Consider the following 17,279-nt stretch of genomic DNA (forward strand, 5'->3'; position numbering starts at 1 on the left):
TGTGTGTGTGTGTGTGTGTGTGTGTGTGTGTGTGTGTGTGTGTGTGTGTGTGCGTGTTTGTGTGTGTGTGTGTGCGTGTGTGTGTGTTTGTGTGCGTGTGCGTGTTTGTGTGTGTGTGATTGAGGGTTTCCAGCATTTCAGCCCCCAAATAATTTGCTTTCTTTTCTCATCAATACTCACACACAAACACACACACACACTCTGTTTTCCCTGCTCAGCTGATCCACTCTGCAGTGCTTTGACTCCTGGATCCGGCTAAAGGACAACAGGAAACTACTGAAGGATTCCTGGAACACCGGGATGTTCTTCAAGGAGCGCAGCCCTGTTGGAAGCTCCTTCTTTAAAGGTCTACAGTTGAATAACAAACCAACAACACTTTAAGGCTGATAATTTCATCAGGTTTCCTTGAATCTCCTCAAGAACCCATAATAGTGCACAGGTGTGGTTCCATACCCTCAGCAACTCGTGCAAACTACTGAAGAACCCAAAAGCTCACATATGAATCCTTCTGGCCTCACTGTAAACAAACTTTAAATTTCCAGATTGTTTTATTTTATTTTATATTTATTGTCCTCCTTGTATATACTCATTCACTGTATATAAAGTTCTGTCTCTCTCTCTCGTTTTTTCTTTGCACATTCGTGGAGCGTATCAGGTCACATTTCACTGCGTGTTATACCTGTATAACCATGCACGTGACAAATAAAGAATCTTGAATCTTGAATTGAAAGCTTCTCAAGGACCAAACTGAACCCTGCTGTTGATCCTTGGATCATCATTTATTATATTTTCCTGGAATTTACTCGAAGATCTCCAGAATCTTCAGGAATCAGTACAAGAGGGACCAGGATGCACTGAAAGTAATACAAAACACAGGATACCTGCAAACATCTAAAAGGACACCTGGAAAGGGCTTCAGGTTCAAGCAGTAGCGGTTTTTGATATGGGCAACATGGGCGGGGCGGCAGGCTGAAGCAGCATCTAATAACCAACTCGCAAAATAAAACAAAATAAAAACAAACCAACAAACACGAAAACAACAGACATCATGATACAGACTTATAATTTGCACTGATGGTTTTTTGAAATTCTATAAAGTGAGCGCGAGAGCCTTCGGTGCACCTGCTCGCTGCTGAAGTCAAAGTAAACTTTATTGTCATCTCTGCTACAGTACACTATATATAGAGATGAGACGACGAGGCTCCAGTTACAGCAGTGCAAGTAAACAAACAATAAATATAAGAAGAGTAAGAAAATAAATATGAACTTTAGGACCAGGGGTAAAGGGATCAATAACAATTTAATATTTAGAATTTACAGTTTGATGATTTAAAGTCTCACACAACCCATCGAAAGGGGAGGGACTGGCTGCTTGCAAATAGAGCACATTTCATTTATAATGTTGTAAATCCAAGATCGTTTTGTATTCATGATTTGAATCCTGGGTTGTGCGAAATCCCAGAAATAAACCCTAGAGAAAGTGAATGTGTAAACTAAGGTGTAGGTCTATTAGGTTATGTTGTGGTGATCCTCGGGTTGAGGGATGGGTGTTCATACTGGAGTGCAAAATTAAAACCAATGGAAGATGGAAGTTCAAAGCCATCAGGTGCAAAAGATACAGGTAAACAGATGTGTCATTGGATTGCATTTATATAGCGCTTTTCTAGACACTCAAAAGGCTTTACAATGCCACTATTCATTCACACACTGGTGGAGGCAAGCTACAGTTGTAGCCACAGCTGCCCTGGGGCAGACTGACAGAAGCGAGGCTGCCATATCGCGCCATCGGCCCCTCTGGCCAACACTAGTACGTGGTAAGGTGAGGTGTCTTGCCCAAGGACACAACGACCAGAAAAGACAGAGCAGGGGCTCGAACCGGCGACCTTCCGGTTACATATGAGCTTCCCAACCCCCTGAGCCGCGGTCGCCCATAAATATAAAATAATGGAAGGTCATGTATCCTGAAACAATTAGAATCAGAATACTTTATTAATTCCTAAGGAAATTATGTGGGTTACAGTTGCTCCAAGAAGAAATGGTAAAAAATAGTAACAGTAACAGACTAAACTCCAAACAATACATGATGTTACAGATTTTACACATTTAAGAAACAGCACTAATAAATGCAGGTCACTCAATTATAAATATCAAGGACTAACAGAGGTGATTATAAAGAAATATCAAGAAAATTGACAAGAATATTACAGAGTAGAAAAGAGCGTGTGTAAAAAGGGTGTAACTATTGCAGTGTTTACAGTGTGTTAGATGGATGAGCTGTACAGGGAGATGGCCAAAGGCAGGAATGACTTCCTGTGTCATTCAGTGGTGCTTTTTGGTAATCTCAGTCTCCCACAAGACTATCCAGCACGTCATGGAGTGGGTGGGAGCAACATTATCGGCCTTGTGGATCAGTTTATTTAGTCTGTTGGCATCTGTGACCCTCAACCTGCTGCTGGAGCAGAAGGAGTGTTCGCCCACGGCGCCAAACAGGCTAGGACCGCCGCTGGGTTCAAGATTAAAGTAAATAAAACTTCAAAACCTCACAGACCTCATGAAAAAATGGTGGTGTGGTTTATGGTAAGTTCAGGGTCCCTGGATACTCAGTGGGAGGAGCTTGGATAAAAGGCCATGCGTCAGGAGAGACACACCTTTGCCTTTGAAGGAGGTTGATTCACCACAGCAGATGTGAAGACGCAGCGTCTCATGTAAGTGTTAATGCAGTGAGAGACTGATTGGTTACCCGGTGTTAGGTTAGGCTAGGGTGACCATATTTTGATTTCCAAAAAAGAGGACACTTGGCCCAGTCATGAAGAACTTTAATAATACTGTTTGCTTAAAGAAAACGTTAACATATTTAAACGATGCCTTCTATGTGCTGTTAAAAAATGGTGAAATAAAAAGTGTCATACAGGCTTTTACAAGTCAACAAGTGCAAAAGAAGAGGACTGTTGGTCACCCTAGCTTAGGCACATACTGTGTTGTGGTCTGTCGGCTTCCTGGTGGAGCCGGCGTGCTCCTGTGTCGGGTTTGAGGTGCAGCAGTAACGACCACCTCAAGGACCACCCAGACCCTGCCTTTGCTTTAGGACAGGGGTGTCCAACTCCAGGCCTCGAGGGCCAGTGTCCTGCAGGTTTTAGATCTCACCCTGGGTCAGCACACCTGAGTCACATCATTAGTTCATTACCAGGTCTCTGGAGAGCTTTCATTTAGCCATTTAAATCAGCTGGATGAGGGGCACATCTAAAACCTGCAGGACACTGGCCCTCGAGGCCTGGAGTTGGACACCCCTGATTAAGACAATCATCTTGTCAGGCTCTTTGTCCAGCAGCACCTGAACACATCACTGGAAGCACTGTCTCTGCCCCTCCCTCCCATTCATTTGAATACATTGCACTACAGCTCCCCGGATCTACCCCCACCATTATATGTACTGTTTATCGGCCACCTAAGCCAAATAAGGATTTTTTAAATGAATTTTCTGCTCTTCTCACTCATTTCTCTGTACTTTCTCCTAATCTGATAATTGTTGGTGACTTCAATATTCATATGGACAATGACAAAATCCCTCTTTCCAGAGATTTTACCTCCTGCCTGGAAAGTGTTGGGCTTCTACAGTACATAAAGTTTTCTACTCATCTAAAGGTCATATCTTGGATTTGGTCTGTTGTTGTGGCCTTACCCCCACCCATAGTAAAGCCACATTGTTTCTCCAGTCTGATCATATGTTTATTTCTTTTAATGCAAACTCCCACAGTGGGCTCCCCTTAAACATTGAACGGTCTCATTTTCCAGTTCAGCACCATGGTTTACCCCCGACCTGCGTCACCTTAAAGCTAAAGGACGCCAACTCGAACGTCTATTCAAGAAAACTGGACTTAGTATTGTTACAGCTGTGGCCATAAGAACACTGTGTGGACTGTTTTGTTCTGTGTCTCTTTACTGTGCTTAAGACTCTTTGCAGGTCCCTCCCCTAATGAAGAGTAGTGAGCAGCTGATTGGACCGTGGAACACGTGACCGTGTTCAAAAAGCCGCTCTGACAGCTCCCGCCGGAGAGAGAGAGAGAGGAGTAGTTTGACAGCCGACGCGGTCCTGACCCTGGTTTCCAGCCTATACTTTTGCTGTGTATGTGTGTGAGCGTGCTCTGTGAGAGCCGCTCCGGGTGTATTAACTTAGTGCTGAGGCACCCATAGACTGAAGCGGAAGGGGTGAGCCGCCTTTTTCTTTGGAACAGTTTTCTCCTGTTTTCCGGGTTAGGGAGCGAGGGTTAGTATTGTTATTTGTTTGTTCTGTTTCTTTCTTAGGGTTTAGTTAGTTTTCTCTGGTGGGACTTAGTTGGTTTTATTTATTATTTTGGCCTGGGTTCACCCTGGAGCTATGCTTCATTTTATTATTATTTATTACCTTCAATAAAATCACCTTTTTTACTCACAACTGGTTTTGGATGTTTGGCTTGGGAATCAGGGCGGGGATTTGTCTCTCTCTCCTCCAACCCTTATGTGCGTCTCTACACGCCTAGACTAGGGGCGTAACATAAATGGGGGCTCGTCCCTTTTCGTTCGTGTGATTGGTTCGTTTCCCTTTTGCGTTTGCGGTGGGGGGAAACGTTGTGGAGGGTGTGGGAAGACGGAGAGTTTCATTCGTCTATGCGGTAGGCGTGAGTTTTGCGGGTCTGGAGTGTGCGGATGCGGTTAGTGGTCTGCAGTTTTTCTTTTTTGCTTTGCTCGTGATGTCGTTTGACATGGATGATTTTGCGCAACAGCCCTCCATTGAACTGTTGGAGCGGTGCACAAAAGCAGATTTGTTAGTAGTGGCTAATTTATTCAATGTGAATGTTCCTAAGAAGGCGGAAATTAAACAATGTTTGATAGAGAACGTGGTGGACAGGGGAGTGTTTGGGAGGCAGAAAACTTCGCCGAGTGGGTCTGGGAGTTTGGAGACGGCAGTGGGGGCGGAAGCTGCTGGGGCCGTCCCGAAACCTACCAAGAGGCGGATGACGTCGGGGGTGGAAGCTCCTGTCGCCGTTCAATCTCCTAAATTTGACCCGACTGGCCAGGTTGCGGCGGGTTTGGTGATGGATGATCTCAAGCTTGCCCTTCGCTTGAAGGAGGTGGAGCTGGAGGCTAAGGCTAAGGAAGTCGAACTCATGCATCTCCGCATACGAGCTATGGAGCTGGATCCTTCTCAAGCGAAAGACGCTGTTCCCGTCCGTGTAAGTACACTCCCCGACACTTCCATCGTAGACCAGTTTAACGCTAGCAAGCAGGTTGTTTTGGTACCTCCTTTTAGGGAGGGAGAGGTTGATTCCTATTTGTTGATGAGTTGATTCCACTGCTTTTGAGCGCATCGCAACCACTTTAAAATGGCCAAAGGATGTCTGGAGTCTGTTGTTGCAATGCAAATTAGTACCACTACACAATGTGTTTCTTCAATCGACGCTCGTTTCGGGCGCGATCAGTTGCCAGTGCCCGGAGTTGCGATGATTCTGGGGAATGACTTAGCGAACGGGAAAGTGTTTTCTATCCCGAGAGTGGTTGAGAATCCTGTGCCTGATACTTTGTTATCTGACCCTGCCGCTGAGCGCTCCCCCTCTGTTTTTCCTGCCTGCGCTGTAACTCGCGCGCACAAGTGCAAGTATGGTGATGTTGATTTGTCTGATTCTTTTCTCTGCGCTGGTGGTGAGCCGGAGTCTAGATCTAAAACCTGTGACCCGCTGACGGGCGACTCTGAGGCGATGCTGTCTATTAGCCCATCAGTGACATCTCAACTGCCTTTGGGAGTTAACAAAAAGGATTTTGTTTTGGCACAACACAGTGACCCGACTCTTGTGGGTTGTTTTTCAGCTGCCAACTCTAGTGACCAGTATCCTCGTGTTTATAGTGTTGAGGATGATGTGTTGATGCGTACCTGGTATCCGCCTACAGCTGGTGATCTGGGCTGGAATGTGTTTCAGCAGGTTCTGGTGCCTCAACAGTACCGACACAAAGTTCTTAGTCTTTCCCATGACAGCTTTTCTGGACATTTAGGTATTAGAAAAACCTACCACCGCATTCTGCGTCATTTCTTTTGGCCAGGATTGAAGAATGACATTGCTAAGTATTGTCGTTCTTGTCACACCTGTCAGATTAGTGGTAAGCCTAACCAAGTCATTCCACCCGCTCCATTACACCCTATTCCAGTTTTAGGGGAACCTTTTGAACACATACTCATCAACTGCGTTGGTCCACTTCTTAAAACAAAATCGGGCCACCAGTACCTCTTGACTTTGATGTGCGTTGCTACACGTTTTCCCGAGGCAATTCCATTGCGCACCCTTAAAGTTAAACCAGTTGTTAAGGTGTTGGTGAACTTCTTTTCTACTTTCGGGTTACCAAAAGCGGTCCAAACCGACCAAGGCTCTAATGTCATGTTTAAGATTTTTGCTCAAGTTTTGCAATCACTTGGCATTAAACATCAGAAATCTAGTGCCTATCATCCGGAGTCGCAAGGTGCGCTCAGGCAGTTTCATCAGACATTGAAATCTATGATGCGGAAATTTTGCCTTGAGTCTGGAAAGGAGTGGGATGAGGGGTTATTTCAAAAATTCTTGAAAAAGTAACCATAACCTCTATGAACAATTTCAATCTGGTTTCCGCCCCAATCATAGCACAGAAACTGTTTTGTTAAGGATTACCAATGACCTTCTGATGGCAGCTGATTCTGGTCTTCTATCCATCTTCATCCTTCTTGATCTTAGTGCGGCGTTTGATACCATTTCTCACAATATTCTTCTGAACCGGTTAGCATCCATTGGCATTAGTCACACCCCTGTTGCCTGGTTCACCTCACATCTCTCAGACGGCACTCAGTTTATCCAATTTAAATCACACTCTTCAAGTCTCTGTTTTCCCCTCCACTCAGGTTAAAAGTTTGGGTGTCTTACTTGACAGTACTCTTTCATTCCAGTCTCACATTAATTACATAACACGGTCTGCATACTTCCACTTACGTAATATTAACCGACTCCATCACTTCCTTCCTCCCCATGCTGCTGCCATCCTTGTCCATAGTCTTATTACGTCCCGTATTGATTACTACAGTTCCCTCCTATTTGGTCTGCCTAAAAGGTTCCTTCATAAACTCCAACTTCTTCAAAACTCTGCAGCTCGGGTCATAACTTGCACTCCGTCATATTACAACAGTTCTTCAGCAGCTTCGCTGGTTGCCTATAAAAGCCAGGATAAACTTTAAAATCGTACTTCTCACGTATAAGTGTATCCATAAATCTGCTCCTTCCTATTTGTGTGACCTGCTCCATATCACCACTGTCTCCCGCCCTCTCAGATCCTCATCTGCTGTTCATTTTACTGTTCCTTCCGCTCATCTCATCACTATGGGACACAGAGCCTTCAGTCGCTCTGCACCTCGGCTCTGGAACTCTCTATAAGAAATATAGACTCTCTTCCCGCATTTAAGTCACAGCTCAAAACACATCTGTTCAAACTAGCTTATTCGCTTTAGTGCTGATTTTAATCTGTTGTCAAGTTCTGTTTTGCAATTTTAACTTATTTTATGCTCCTTTTATTAAGTTTGTTCTTTGTAAAATGGTAAACGGCCTATATTTGTAAGGTGACCATGGGTTTCTGAAAGGTATCCTCAAATAAAACATGTTATTATTATCACACATGAAAGCCTTGGAGAGGAGGATGGCGCGGTTTCTGTTCTGAAACTTAAAAGTTATGATGCTCATATTTTTTTGTAAACCCCACCTTTGGATGTTTTCCTGCGAGCTGCTTGGATTCAAACGACGCCTGTAACATTTCACAGCGGCGGTCCCCTCGCCGTGTATCACTGTGGGGGACGAGGACCCTACAATCCTCCAGCTAAGTTTGACTTCTCCGTGAGTTTCCCTTTGATGACTCGCACTGTTAGAGCTGCACGACGGTTATTTTGGGCACAGACGCACAGAGGTTAGCCTTCATAGACTATGGGCACATTTACTGTAAACCGACACACGGGCCAGTGTTTAAGGTTAAAGGTCGGAGAGCTGCAGTCAGCTGAGACTGACGGAGTCAGCTGATGACGACACGCGTCCCACTGAAGACGTCCAGATGAGCACAAGACTTTTTCAGGATCATTTACAGTCATTTAAGATACCTTTATTAGTCCCACATGTGGGAAATTTGTTGTTAAAGCTGCCGACCATTGCCAGCGCCATCTTACCCTTCTGACCATACATACATTACACAAACATCACATGGGGAAGACAGGTCAGAGAGGTATAACAATGGAAAATGCACAACATGAGGAAAGACAAGGAGACAAAAATAACTCCCCTAGACTGACCTCCAACAGGGAGATCAGTTTGAGAACAGAAAAAAAAAAAAAACACCTCAGCACATGAATCATCACATCTCACAACATAGAAGACATGAGCTTCGAAGGCGTTTGGAGGGGGTGAGTGTAGGTCTGTGTCAGTGTACATGCGTATGTGTGTGTGTTCAACCAAGAGAAAGTGTCCCTTCACCCGATTAGGCAAAAGTCAGTCTTCGGTCGATGCGGGTGGCCTTAAATGAGGAGGGAGAAAGTCATAACACAGTCTTGTTATCTAAGGGAGAATTGTTATTCCCGTCAGCTTTTGCCTTGAGCATCCAACTGGCGCCACATGAAATGAAGATGGTAGCTGTTTTGGTTAGTGCGAACAAACTGCTTCAAATTTTACAGTTGTCTAATGTCCGTCACTGGTCACAAGTCTGGAGCCGTGAGCCTCTCCATGATGTTATCCATCCATGCCGAGATGTTATCCATTTTGCTCATAGGGCATGAGTGTTCACGACAGCCGTGAGCCTCTCCGAGATGTTGTCAGTCGGTCTCAGTACTCACAGCAGCCCAAACTTCTCCAAGATGTCATTTGTGCTGCACCTGATGAGCCCATTCTGAGAAGCCACAGCTCGCTCCATCTTTCCAATCAACAAAGCAGGCAGCCTTGTGGGGATTTGAACAGCCGTTTCCGCTTTCTTTATCCTTCAATAAGCCGGGGCCAATCAGCAAGAACCCTGTTATCATGGTTCCAAAAGGGTGTCTTCAATGTCTTGTCACGGGCTCTCCCGAACCCAGGCTTCTCGTCGAGGGTGTCAATTGCATTCAGGGACCAGTTGATCAAATCCATAATTCTTTAGGTTTTTAGAGAACAAGTCTGGGAGACTCTCTTAGGGTTAGAGAATAAGCGAGACTATACAAAAGACATGAGAAGCCAAGCAGGAAAGATAAGTGAGAGGGAGAGGGAGAAGGAGAAAGTGCGACCGCCTCCGTCAAGAGCCAAAAGCAGTTTGGTTGTCAATGGTGACCTCGCAGCCCGAGCTCACGCCGCGTTTACGCCATCGGCCATGTTATGTGCATGCCTCCTCCCAGCTACTGCAGAACGAGCTGAGCCAGCGGGCCGTCTTCACTGAACTGTGTTTACATCATTCACACTAACCAATCACATCCTGCTGCTGTCTCACGTTTGGCCACTAGATGTCACTGAAACGCAGCTCTGAGCGTGTGACTCTAGAGGGCGCAGTTGAGCAGTGGCAGGTTTAATCAAACAAACAGTAACATTTCAGTATATTTGTGTAAATATTAATCTGCACATTCACGGATATTTCTCCTGTAGCTGTAGATTTCAAACAGTCAAAATTTAAAAATAAAGGTTCACATCCTCACTTTTTATTCTACAAACTCACATTTACAACATTCTGACCTTCACGGTTAACGAAGGATAACGAGCGAGGCGCCTCTGTGACAGCATAGCGGCACGGCTTGAGGAAATTGGCTGCGACGCCCACTGTGGATTACCCTGACGGTAAGTAAGCTCCGCCTTCCTTCCTATCATCGGTGGCATCAGAACTGATCTCACGTGCATGCTCGCACCAACTTCATTGAGGAAGCTCCTCATTAGAAATAACTGCAGATATGGTTCTGGTGCATGAGCAGCGGGTCAGCATCATCAGGGTTCCACGGGGAGACACGAGAGCAGTGGCGACGCTCCGAGTCCTTCAGTGAGTGAGTGTTCGGTTTTATTCCAGCTCTCTGCAGCTAACGGCCCTCTGAAGCAAAACTTTTGGACTTACAGCAACCTTTGACCTGAGGAGGACGGGAAGTGCTGTCGCTGCTTTAGAAGCACTTCCTGTGTGAACACGATAAAAACCCTACAGAAAAGCCTGCAGTGCTTCTCTGAGGACGGAGATGCCTCAGAGGTCACATGATGAAGGCAGACCAAGTAAACATCAGATCACTGATCAGATTAAATCAGTCGCCAGACTCCAGGACTTTCCAGGTCCTTAAAAGGACCTTGAAGAAGTTCCAGGCGTGCCTGGGCATGGCGTCCGGCGTGGCGAAGTTCTTCTGCGACTGAAACATCAAACTTAAAATGAAAAACACGAAACATTAAATGAGCAGGTGAGAATCGGAGGTCATTCCATCCACGGCACCGCGGCGTCCTCCTCAGGCCTCCAGCTGCCACTGCTGTGTCTGCGAGCCATCGCATATCGCCATGGAGACGTAACCTTTCTGTCCTATTGGCTGGGAGACAGCTGCAAGACACTGACCGACAGAGACCTGGTAGATCCGGTTGGACTTCTACAGGAAACACAGAAGACACTGACACGTGACACTGACTCCTCCTCCTGATGACAGTAAACCCCACCCACACTGTGAGGACTGTGTGTCTCACCCCCAGGCTCCACTGCTGCGACCCCCCCGAGCCGTGACACTTCATCAGCCTCGGGGGGTCAAAGGTCCTGACCTCTGACACGTCCAGACACAGCAGACCTGCCAGGATCAGCTGACCCTCCTCGTCGTACGCCCAGTCCTGCACACGTAAAGGGTTAAAGGTTAAAGCTCACGGTGAAGACAGACGCTTTTATTGTGATAAACAATTGTGTTTATTAAAAACGTGCGGTCAGCGAAGTTGCTGACTCGTTTATGAAGCCGTGACGTGCAGGTCGGGACAGTCCGCATCTTCAGGGGCGGAGCCCAGCAAAGACTCGAAGCCTGATTGGATAGAGGTGTGTGAGAAACAACCTTCAGCTGACCTCTGGACAGAGGCTTTTCATTGGCTAATGACTCGTCAATCATAGGTCGTTAGCCAATGACTGCGAGCCTTTACTGTCACGTCTGCTGTGAAGATGTTACCATGGTTACATCTATATTTTACATTTGTGTAAACGTGTACTTTAGCTCCGCCCGTGCCGCCACCAGGAATCACAAATCTCTGCGGTGATTCGGTAAACCGATGTTGCGTGTGGTCATGTGATCGGCTCACCTGCTCGGGGTCTTGGGGGTCACACGGTCGCAGAACGACGGCGCCGCCCTTCTGACTGACCCGGCCCTGGGCTACCAGACAGCGTCCGATGGCGAGGTTCCGTAGCTGGAAGATGGCGGACACAGAGGACGGAAACATGAAGGTAGTTCATGTGACAGGGGGCAGACACGAACGTGTGGTGAGTTAAGGTACCCGTCCTCGCTGCAGGACTTTGGGCCGCTTCAGGCTCTTGTTGATGAACAGCGGCTGCTGCTTGTTGCCGTTGGCGGCGGTCTGCATCTCAGGGTAGACTGTGTCCAGGTACCAGCTGAATGAGTGGCACTGCAGCCGCTTCCTCAACGCCACGCGCTCGCCGATGTCGCCGTAACTCCGGTTGCGCAGCTCTGGACGCAAAGAGAGATACTGCTCCTGATTGGATGAGAGAGGCACAGGAAATGAGGCCACCGTGCCGGCATCCAGAGAGTGCGCACGTGTTTGTGTGTGTGTTTACCTTGTACCCGTCCATCCACACATGTGCCAGCCGCAGGGAATTATGGGCCATGGTGTCATGGCCGCCCGGCGAGCCATAGGGCCGCCGTTTCCTGAAGATATGGCCAACCCTGGAGCACGGGATGATGAAGAGCTGACCACCGCACATCCAGATCTGAGCGAGACAGCGAGAAGGTGTAGCAGCAGCTGCTCTCCCCTCTTCCCACCACTTCCTCTCTATGCGCTAAGCTAACTGCTAACTGAGAGAAATGTGCGACTGCTCCTTTAATGACCCCTTCACTGACCGTCAGTAAAACAGAGTCTCACCCTGAAGGAGATTTCCAGGTTCTCTCCCCCCCAGATGTCCATGCCGGCGTCGTATTGGCCGAGCTCGTTAAAGTACTTCCTGTTCATAGCGAACAGCCCGCCTGCCATGGTGGGGGACCTGAGGGGGAGCAGAGCAAGGGGGGAGGAGTTAGAGGTCAGACCAAAACTGTACCTCGAGGCTGTTAAGACATCACCTGATGGGTCCGGAAGCTCCCTCAGGCCCGCTGAGCTCGGAGGGGGGCACGGGGTCCCACTTGAAGTGCAGCCCCCAGTTGAAGCCGCCCCTGACGATGGGGGAGGGCGAGTAGGCGAGCGTGTCGGCGGAGATGATGTCGATGACGGGGCAGACGACAGTGCGGCGGTCCTTCTGGATGGGCGCCAGCAGCGGCTGCAGCCATGCCTGGTTCACCTCACAGTGGCTGTCCAGGAACACGAGCACCTCACCTGGACGCGCACACAGGTGAATCAGACTGCGATCTGACCTAACCTGATCAGAAGGCCCCGCCCCGTCAGAGGCTTGTGAAGGCTCCTAAAAACACTGAATTCAAAGCTTAACAGGTGAGACCAAATACTTCTGTCCACATGGTTACAGAGCTGTGCAAAAGTCTTGAGCCGCCTGTCATTTCCTTATAGTTTTCCTGTATTTTTGAAGTACTCTTGAGCAACAGATCTCTGGCTTTCTGGAGCTCTTTCTCATCTTTGGCTGCTTTTCCTTGTTCCGGAGCATCCTTCAGGAAGCTCGGCGAACTATTCCTGAGGGTCCAGAGATGACACAGAGCTGCTCAGAAGGATGACGCTCCGCCCCCAAACACTGGTTTTACACGTGTATGTGCAGACGTTGATTCTGACTGATTTACACGCACGTTTACACGTTTCAATAAATCGCTGCACATTTTCTCATTTAAAAATATGAGGGGAGGCTCGAGACTTGTATGCGCACAGGTCTGTGCACATACAACACCAGACTCTGGCTTTCATACGGTTATTGGAGGAAGAGAGAGAGGCCTAAAGAGGTAAAGGAGGGTTCTTCGTCCTCCAGGAAACAAGAACAGAGCAAGGAAAGCAGGTGACGAGGAGGCACCTGTAGCGTGTGAGGCTCCAATCATGCGTCCTCTGATGAGTCCTTCCCTCCTCTGGTTCCTCACTAGATGGACTTTTCCCTGAAACTCCGCCCTGACGTAGCGGTCCAGCTCGTCCTTCAGCTCCTCTGCACACAAACAAAAATCCGCCATGAGCCACGGGCCAAGCCCCGCACCAATCGAATTGCAGCAACTGGTTCGCGATTACCCAGCTCGCTGTGGTCGTCCACCAGGATGATCTCGTGCAGCAGGTAGGGCGGCGTGCGGTCCAGCACGCTGTGCACGGTCCTGAGCAGGGCGGAGAGCGCCTCGTTGAAGAAACAGATTACGACGCTGGCAGAAGGTAGAGCCACAGGATAGGACTTCTCCCGACACCTGAGAGAGAGGCATCATGGGTAAACAACAGGGCTCGCCTACACATCGCACGACGCCACAGCGAGTTGCAGGTACACGTGACTACAGTCGGCTTCAGGTGATCCGGACAGTGACCTCAGAACAACCGCCGGGTCACCGCCGACATCTGCACGCTGCTACGGGGCGCTTCACGTTTTTATGGTCGTTACACCTGAACGAGCTCACTCTACAGAAAACACAAAGTTAACTCAGATTTACTGGAAGACAGAGACACAAAGGCCCCAGTGTGCCCAGTATCAGCTTCTTACTGGGTGTCTCTGGTGTCGGGCAACTGGCGGTGGAAGCCCAGCCTGTTGGAGATGAGGACGTTGAAGGCGTGACGGTGGTAGCCGCTGTCCCGAACCTCTTGATCCGCCTCGTTGAAGATCATCCCTGCAGACGGACACAGAGGCTGACACATCACATCATCTCTCACTCACACACACACACACACACACACACACACACACACACACACACACTCCTTTAATTTTAAATATGTTTATATTGTCTATTCTGTAAAATAGTCAGATCGTCTATCCTCATTTAACTCACTTAATGTACAGAATTCACCTGCTTGCTGCTACTGCTGCACATTCACCTAATGTATGTGTGTAATATATATATATATATATATAATGTTCTTCCTCTACCCCCCCATTTTTGCACAAGTTGAGGCGCGTGTCAGGTTACATTTCACTGTGTGTTACACTTGTATAACTATGCATGTGACAAGTAAAGAACCTTGAACACACTGAGGTGTTAATCGTGACATCATCAGAGACTTGGCCCTGCCCCCATTTGCCAGTTATCATTCATTTAGTCTGACAGACCTCTGGTTTACAAAGACTCTGAAAACAGGTCATCACTGACACGCTCTCAGGCCCCACCCCTTACTCCACCCATCACTGCCGCTCTCCCAGCAGTACCTGAACGCACCACGAGCACTCACCCATCTCTGGTGAAAGCTCCACTCCATTACTTGGCAGCAGAGGCCGACGCCCCCCTCTACGATCGGCCACACCTCCAGTGATTGGCTGCCCGAGGTGCCTCATGGGAGTCCTGCCACGGTCAGGCTCCGCCCCCATGGAAAAATACAGGAAGAGCAGGAAGGACCAGGTGGCCGAGGTGACGAGGCAGCCATAACAGAAGTACCGCAGCGTGACAGTGGTCATGGCGGGCGAGCAAGCATGGCCTTACATTACACTGTAGTGAGACAGAGAGAGAGTTCATCAGTCACAGACTGTGTCCCAATCCAGCGACCGCACGCTTTGTAGTGTGCATGTGGAGAACGATTACGTCACAGCGATGCGACGAAGAGTGTCCCAATACAAAGTGTACTCCAAATGCGGTCGACAAATGCACCCTTCATTTGCCCAAATTAGAAGTGTGGCCCGGTGTACACTTCGGGGTACCATATATCCCACAATTCATAGCGCGGCGGTGGGTGTGGACATTTTGTTCGGAAAAAAACGGCGGATGGCTGAAGCAGAGCGGCCGAAGAGCAAACTTTTAAAAATAAGTACTGAATATGATGTCACTTATTTATGCGCAAATGTTTAATAATGAAGATCATTAAAACATGACTGTTGGCCACATGCCGGCAAAGTTATGTGACATTAGTGACGTTTGTACTAACTTGGTTTTAAAGCCTTTACTTTAAAATATACGCCGTTCAATAGTCGACCTTAATCCTACAGAGAATGTGATGATTTTGTGCATAATTAAAGTCAGTCATATATCCACAAACACAGCGAGCTGAAAGTCAGTGATGCTGCTCGGTTTGCAGTCCTGAACATCACGGCACAAGCAGGATTCACTGCACTGTTAATGTGAGCTGTGTTATATTGCTGCCTCTGTTCGGTGGTGTCGAGCCAAACGGACTTTAACATGTGTTTGAACGAGCTGACGGTTCACTCGTTAAGCTGAAAGAAAGATGCTTTAATAACAGCAGTCACATTGTAATGTAACTCACATAATTTGTGTGGCATGTTATTGAATGCAGAACAACTGATTGTTCTGTAAAAAGTTTGAAATGGTTATTAAAAAAAAAAAGGTAAATGGCTGCAAATAACTTGTGCGTATGATTTTAAAATTGACAATTTATATTTGCATTTAAAGTTATGAAATATGATTCATTAAACATGTTTGTGGTTGTTACAGAAAAAATATCACTTTTTCTACTCTGATTTTATGTTTTCTGTCTGATTTTAGATCAATTGTGTTAATACAGTATGTCAGAATGAAAACATGACTGTAAATTCAGACACGTGAGGCAGTGCTGAAAAGGATGATACCAAACGAGGCAAAGTAAATCGTTTTTAAAGGTGAAATGTAGAGGAAACATCAAAAGTAGTTAAAATGTCCAATTATACCCTGGATCCCAGAGGTTACAAAAAATAATAAAATAAAAATTTAAGTAACGCAATAGTTACTTTTCAAGTAATTAATTACTTTTAGAATCTTGTAACTCAGTTACTACCTCAGTTACCTTTTTGAAGTAGTAACTAGTAACTACTATGTTGTAAACCTGCTCAACATTTGGCAATAAACTGATTCTGATTCTAACTATAATTAATTACTTTTTCAAAGTAACTTGGCCAACACTGGGGGTCAGAGGTCACAGCCTGAACCTCCAATCAGCTCTCAGGTCGACTGATCACAAGGTTAATCAATTTTCAATGAGTAACCTGGAACTGCTGCTGGCGTCAGCACACCTGAGGACAGGTGTCCTGTGTCGGCAGCTCAATCATTCACCTGAACTCGTGACTGACACAGACAGAAGAGCAGCTCCGACCAGGGTACATTCAGAAATCCTCTGATTTAAGGGGCTCAAACACACACTCCTCCACACTGAAAGTTTGGCTTCAGCTCACCTGTTAGAGACTATGCGCACACACGCGCGCACAGTGAGAAGCAACTGACCCGAGCTCACCTTTAATCATCCTACTGCTTCACAGAGGCTCCATCTGTCCGTGCGGCTCTCTGGGCTTCAGCAGCAGGAGGTGCAGCGGCTCCCAACGCGAGCCACAGCAGCACAGTGTCCGATAATGGAAGCCGCTCTCTTGGCCCCGCTAGCCGAACACGGAGGCTGAGAGTAGCATTAGCAGCTCGCTGTGACCCTGAAGTTCTCTCCGTGGATTTTACACGGCGTCCCACGCGGTATACTCACCGGCACACTGAGCTGCTTGCTCGGCGGCACTCTGGCCGACGGTCAGCCTGCTGGTCAGTTAGCCGCTGAGGCTAAAGTGAGCCGCAGAGAAAACAGAGACACGTGACTTCCGCTCTGCTCCTTCACCATAAGACACACCGCTGCCAAAGAAAAGGCTGTGAACGCTTTCAAAGTAAAACAGGCTGTATCCCAATTCAGGGTCTGCAGCCTTAAAGTACGCAGCCTTAACGGTCCACAAGGGCCGCGTACTCAAAGCCCGCTAAGGCATGCGAAATGGGATGGTCTAGCCTCCGTAGCTTCACAATCTTTTGTCCATTTGTTTGTTTTTATATGAGCTTTGTGTGATTTGATAAGCTTCTGAGGCTGAGACCACAGGACTGTAAAAACATGATTGTTGGGCTTCATTTCTGTACTGAACAGTGTTGGTCAAGTTACTTGAAAAAAGTAATCAGTAACTAATTACTGATTACTTCCCCCCAAAAGTAATCCCGTTACTTTACTGATTACTTATTTTCAAAAGTAATTAATTACTTAGTTACTTAGTTACTTTTTAAAAAC

At 47.2% G+C, this 17,279-nt stretch overlaps 2 protein-coding genes across 2 annotated transcripts in view; both read right to left on the reverse strand.

Moving 5' to 3' along the window:
• Positions 1 to 8,239: 8,239 nt before the first annotated feature.
• Positions 8,240 to 16,860, reverse strand: galnt11 (UDP-N-acetyl-alpha-D-galactosamine:polypeptide N-acetylgalactosaminyltransferase 11 (GalNAc-T11)). The gene is made up of 12 exons (XM_005751096.2): positions 16,485 to 16,860; positions 14,502 to 14,755; positions 13,819 to 13,942; positions 13,365 to 13,531; positions 13,159 to 13,284; positions 12,272 to 12,521; positions 12,078 to 12,195; positions 11,773 to 11,925; positions 11,475 to 11,690; positions 11,283 to 11,387; positions 10,692 to 10,829; positions 8,240 to 10,597 (listed from the first exon to the last, which is right to left on the reverse strand). The coding sequence occupies exons 2-12, from the start codon at positions 14,722 to 14,724 to the stop codon at positions 10,463 to 10,465; spliced, it is 1,755 nt and encodes a 584-aa protein (XP_005751153.1). The 5' UTR covers positions 14,725 to 14,755; positions 16,485 to 16,860; the 3' UTR covers positions 8,240 to 10,462.
• The window catches only part of LOC102201104 (NACHT, LRR and PYD domains-containing protein 12-like), a 47,107-nt gene continuing 46,369 nt past the window's right edge, over positions 16,542 to 17,279 (reverse strand). Inside the window, exons 11-12 of the mRNA XM_013915405.1 lie at positions 16,722 to 16,792; positions 16,542 to 16,623 (exon numbers count right to left, since the gene is read on the reverse strand). Coding sequence (XP_013770859.1) covers positions 16,542 to 16,623; positions 16,722 to 16,792 — 153 coding nt within the window. The remainder of the gene's footprint in view (positions 16,624 to 16,721; positions 16,793 to 17,279) is intronic.

The sequence above is a fragment of the Pundamilia nyererei genome, unplaced genomic scaffold, assembly GCF_000239375.1.
Source record: "Pundamilia nyererei isolate P.nyererei 1_Seehausen unplaced genomic scaffold, PunNye1.0 scaffold00299, whole genome shotgun sequence".
Lineage (NCBI taxonomy): Eukaryota > Metazoa > Chordata > Actinopteri > Cichliformes > Cichlidae > Pundamilia > Pundamilia nyererei.